The sequence below is a fragment of the Penaeus chinensis genome, chromosome 31, assembly GCF_019202785.1.
Source record: "Penaeus chinensis breed Huanghai No. 1 chromosome 31, ASM1920278v2, whole genome shotgun sequence".
In the NCBI taxonomy this organism is placed as follows: domain Eukaryota; kingdom Metazoa; phylum Arthropoda; class Malacostraca; order Decapoda; family Penaeidae; genus Penaeus; species Penaeus chinensis.
In genome coordinates this window covers 11,573,158-11,579,057 of record NC_061849.1, presented here as the reverse complement: position 1 = coordinate 11,579,057, position 5,900 = coordinate 11,573,158, and the positions used below count along the sequence as shown (strand labels likewise).

At 41.8% G+C, this 5,900-nt stretch overlaps 1 protein-coding gene across 1 annotated transcript in view; it reads left to right on the top strand.

The window, feature by feature from the left end:
- The first annotated feature begins 2,493 nt into the window (after positions 1 to 2,493).
- LOC125042023 (formin-like protein 2) overlaps positions 2,494 to 5,900 on the top strand; it is an 11,340-nt gene continuing 7,933 nt past the window's right edge. The window contains exons 1-2 of the mRNA XM_047637484.1: positions 2,494 to 2,552; positions 3,540 to 3,606. Coding sequence (XP_047493440.1) covers positions 2,494 to 2,552; positions 3,540 to 3,606 — 126 coding nt within the window. The remainder of the gene's footprint in view (positions 2,553 to 3,539; positions 3,607 to 5,900) is intronic.

Sequence of the window (5,900 nt, the reverse complement as noted above, 5' to 3'; positions counted from 1 at the left end):
ATATATATATATATATATATATATATTCATAAAGATTAAGGTAAAGAATCATATATACGTAAGCTTAAACAAAACCAATATATTTCTTCCTTTCTACAGAAGGCAAACTCTGAAATACACGTCAGTAGCTAACTTTCCCTAGTAGTAGCAGAGGCAACCCGATGTGATTGCATGTACAATTCACAAGTTCAGAGATGATCCCGTTGTTCAATCATTCAGGGAACGAAAATATCCTGTAGTCCTTGGAATTCTGAACAGAAATAATAAAGTTTGTTTGATATTTGCATGGAACCTAGTTTTGGATTTTTTGTTTGTTTGTTTGTGTACTTTCCACTAGCAGTGTTTGACAAGTTCCTTCCTTATTTTCACGTATAGTCGTTATCATATTAGTAATTTTCATCATCATTTTCGTTATCACTTTTTGTATTACTATCACTATTATCATTATCATTATCACTGTTATTATTGTAACAATGATACTAATATTAATATAATTACTATCATTATCATTATTACTATTATTATCAACATCATTATTATTATTATCATTATTATTATTATTATCATCTTCATCATCATCATCATCATCATCATCATCATCATCATCATCATCTTCATCATCATCATCATTATTATTACCATCATTATCATCATCATTATCATTATTAGTGTTATGACTATGGCCATTATTGTTATTGTTATCATAATTACAATCATCACAATAAATGTTATCATCGCATAATTATTTTCATTTTTATCATGATTAATGGTATCAGAAATATTTCTTTTAACTGAACATTTTGTTTATCTGCCATTTCTAAAGAGTTTATGTTATTTTTTGTTGCTTTTTGTAAAAAAAAAAAAAAAAAAAACATATAATATACAATGTGGAAGTGCTTGATTATTTAATATCAGAATAATACCTATTTAACATTTGATTTACAAAAGAACGTACAAAATCCTCAGGACACACACACCCTTATCAAAACCAGACGTGAAATCTCCCCACATATAAACAACAACAACAACAAACAAAAACAAAAAATAATCAAAACCCAAACCCCAAAAACAAAAAAAAAAACATAGAAATAGCAAGACACACCTATTGCCTATTGTCTTACAAGCCTCTCCAATCCCCAGACTTTCCTTTTCCTTTCTTATTGAAACATGTTTTATCTTCGAGGCAGTTAGAGGAACAGCGACGACCCCGTAAACCAAGAGCAGAATGGCCAGCCTGTGTCTCCTTCCTTTAAGATTTAGGTTCTGGTTACCTGGTGGGATTTCGGGAATGGCTGTGTGGATAGTGAGGGAAGAGGGGAAGGCAGAGGGGAAGAGGGAGGGAGGGGAAGGCAGAGGGGAAGAGGGAAGGAGGGGAAGGCAGAGGGGAAGAGGGAGGGGAAGGCAGAGGGGAAGAGGGAGGGAGAGGAAGGGAGAGGGAGAGGGAGAGAAGGAGGGAGAGAGGGAGGGAGGGAGGGAGAGCGAGAGGGAGGGAAAGGGAGAGACAGGGAGAGGGAAGTAAAGAGGGAGAGAGGGAGGGAGAGGGAGGGGGAGAGATGGAAAGGGAAAGAGGGAGGGAGGGAGAAGGAGAGGGAGGGAAGGAGGTATAGCAAGTGGGAGAGGAGAGGGAGAGAAGGAGTGAGAGAGGTAGAGGGAGGGAGAGGGAGAGATAGAGGGAGGGAGAGGGAGAGAAGGGAGGGAGGGGAAGGGAAGGAGGGAGAGAGAGAGAGGGGGAAAGGGAGATACAGGAAGAGGAAGGGAAGGAGAGAGAGAGAGGGAGAGGAAGAGTGAGGGGGAGGGAGGGAGGGAGAGGGAAAGAGGGAGGGAGGGGAGGGGGAGGGAAGGAGGGAGAGCGAGAGGGAGGGAAAGGGAGAGACAGGGAGAGGGAGGGAGAAGAAGATGGAGGGGGAGGGTGGGAAAGGGAAAGAGGGAGGGAGAAAGAGGGAAGAAGGGATAGCAAGAGGGAAGGTACAGGAGAGACAGGGAGAGAGAGGGAAGGAGGGAGATAGGGAGTGAGGAATATAGGTATGTATATATACATATATCTGTAAATATATGTGTACGTGCGCTCGTGCGTGCGTGCGTGCGTGCGTGCGCGCGCGCGTGTGTGTGTGTGTGTGCGCGCGAGCGTGTGCGTGTGCGAATAAAGAAAAACAGTGTTCACAAAAGGAAAGGCAGTAAGTGTTACAGACCAATCCATTTAATGGTCTGTGTCTCATTCAAGGCTAAAAAGAGCGTTGTTGGTGCTTCCCTGGATACAGCGAGGCTAGCACCTGTCTCACCAAAGTACCGCTTCTCACAGGAGGCACAAGGAACAGCATGGATGCCCACTTTCGAGGTAGAAGGAGAGCTGGTGTGGGCCAGGTTGCGGCGGAGTGTTTACCTGGCGAACGATAAGCCTACAGTTGAGAGGGCGAAGGGAGGACGGAGAACACACTTCCCCACTCTTAGGGAGGTTGAAACAGGCAGATGAGGAGTCTTTGTAGGTGGAGAGTCATGGTAGAAGACAGGGTTACCACCATTACCACAAATGATACGGATGTGACGCCAGAGCAGTAACTGGAGTTAGTGGTAATGATTACCTGTGTATCATGATGTAAACAAATTGTAATACAAGATTTGCAAAAGCGAACTGCAATGCAGACGTTGTTATGGTTAATAAATAAACTACAGACATCTTAATCCGAAGTCTAGGCTCCACCATCGCATTCGCATGATTTGCGGTAATGGTGGTCATTATGGTAGAAGGTACGACGCGCCCTGCATAACGCGACGTCGAGAACATGGCGAGAGTAGCCCAGTTTACCAAAGATACCAAAATAATTCCATCTCTCTTTCTGAATACAGAGGATAACATACACGATGAGCCAAATGAAACAGAGGTAGCGACTCCTCTCTTAACTTGGAGAGGGTGACAGGAGAAGTGTATGTACAGCCCTCTGTGCATCGTTTTCCTCTTCGTCCAGAAGGAGGAATGGGCGACAGAGGATGAAGCTTGGTGTCCAAGAAGGGGCGTTTGGCGTCGACTTATCATTCCACTGCGAAAGGGATGGAGGAGAAAGACAGTCAGCTTTGTTAGGAATATATCAATATATATGTATATATGTATGTATGTAGATATATAATGAAAAGTAGAACCAAGACTGTGGCGAACATCTTTATTATTACGTAACGTTTCAAAGAATTACATCGCCATCATCATACTAGAAAAAAATAACATGAAAATGAAAAAGAAACAATTACAAAAATAGTTCTTAAAATATACAATAATAAATGGGTAACAGGATGTAACAAAAAGAAAAGGACAGACGCATTGTGGAAAAAATACAAGACATGTATAAGAGGGCGAGACATACCTAAACAAGTGAGAAATGCTTGTTACGGTAATTGCATTACACCGTAAACAATTGCATGACTGTACTGTTGTTGAAATCGGGTTTCATCTTGTGAATGTATAGGGATTCTGAGATGATAAGGTCACATACAGAAGATCATCCTTTCACTCAAAATGATCTCCAAATTCTGTCCACAACCTCGAACAGACTTGACCTGTACATCCACAAGATGAAACCCGATCAACAGCAGTGCAACCATTCAATTGTTTACAGTGTAATGCAGTTACCGTAACAAACAGTTCTCACTTGTTTAGGTATAAACACACACACACACAAACACACACACAAACACATATATATTACACACACATACACACAAACACACACACACTCACACACCCACATACACACACACGCACACACACACACACACACACACACACACACACACACACACATATATATATATATATATATATACATATACATATATATTTATCTTTCTATCTACACACACACACACACACACACACACAGACACACACACACACACACACATATATATATATATATATATTCATATACACACATATTTACATGTACATATTTACATACACATATATATCTATATATATATAGACACACGCATATATATATATATATATATATATATATATATATATATATATATAGACACACACACGCATATCTATCTATCTATCTACCTATCTATCTATCTATCTAGATAGACACGCATATACATACAAAAATAGGCATACATATATAGATAGATAGATAGATAGAAAGCCTGATGTATTTATCTACTTATCTCCTCAAATACTTAATCGTTTAAATATCAGTGCAAATTTGCATATCGTAGACCCTAAGTGCTTTAGATAATCCATTGAAGGAATCTAATGGGTATATGAATTTGCGGATAAGTTCTTGCGCATAATATTGCTAAAATAGTCTCCTCTGCTTAATTACGGTAATTAGCGAACTAGATTTGGCACACTCGTAGACACTGCTTATGGGACGATTTTCCCTTTCGTGTTCATTAGAATTTTTATCTTCGTTTCGTATCTGATGTAAATATGATGCGCTTGACACTGAGTGACTCTATTACGAGATTATCATTTCGGATTTCTTTATCAGCATCTATTCGTTTTTTTGTATGCCTTTGGTATAATCAAATGGAGGATCAAATATTTATTAGAGCAAATATGTCTTTATCTCTGTCTATCTATCTATCTATCTCTATGTGTCTATTCACCTGTCTATCTATTTTCCCATGTAAAAGGGGACTTGTACTCGATGTTATTTTTCCTTCGCTTCTCCCCTCATTAATTCCCCTCTCTTTGCACAGCTCTTTCATCACCCATTCGTCTTTCTCCTACTTCACCACGTCTGTTCATTACCCTTTCTTTCCCTCCCCTCCGTTCCTCACCTCCCCTCATATTTTTCACCTTTCCCTTCACCTCTCTTCACTCACCCATTTCCCCTCTTATCTGTTACTGTTCTCGCCTCACCTCCATCGCTTTTTTATGTTTTTCGTCCCTTTCCCCTCATCTCTCTCCTCCCATATCTCTCTCCTGATCTCCTTTGCCGCTTTCCCCTCATGATGATCTCTTGCGTCTCTCCCCTCACTCTTCTCCTTTTATAGTTTGCTCTCCTTCCATTCCTCATCGCTGCTCCCTCGTATTTTTTACCGCTCTCCCCTCATCTCTCTTAGCTTACGCGCCCTCTCTTATTTTGTTTACCCTTTTCCCCCTCATCTCTCATCCCTCATACTTCGACCCTCTCCACATACCTCTGTCCCCTCACAATCTCTGACCTCGCTCACCACTTTCCCCTCATCTCTCTTTTCTTACTTTTCTCCCCTTATTTTCAACCTTTTCCCCTCACTCCTCATACCTCTATTCCCTCACAATCTCTGACCTCTCTCATCCCTCTCCCCTCTCCACCCCTCCCCCTCTTTCCTTAACCCATCTCCCCTCACAATCTCTCGCCACTCTCCCCTCATCTTCTTCTTCCCTCACACCTTTCCCCTCTCGCCTCATCTCTCTCCCCTCGGCTTTCACTTCCCACGAAAACGAAGACGGGATGCTGCTCTCTATCTCGCGAGCGTCGGATGCTGCCGTTGATCTCTGCTTGGGAATTTTGTGTCTTGGAGGTTCGGGCGTTTGGGCGTTTGGGGGTGGGGGGTATGACTCAGGGGGGGGGGGGGTAGCGGTATGGCATTCTTGATTGTGTTTGCTTTCTCGATTCAGGCGGGGAGATTTAGGCCTATCATTTGCTGGCTTGTGTGCGTGTGAGAGAGAGAGAGAGAGGGGGGGGGGGGGGTGTAAAGGTAGATTTACATGCGCATTTACACAAGCGCGTATTACAGATAGAAACACTGACACGCATGCACAGACACACACGCATAAAACATACACACACACATAAAAAATAGAAAAGAGAGAGAGAGAGAGCGAGAGACAAAGAAGGAGAGAGAGAGAGATAGAGAGAGAGAGAGAGAGAGAGAGAGAGAGAGAGAGAGAGAGAGAGAGAGAGAGAGAGAGAGAG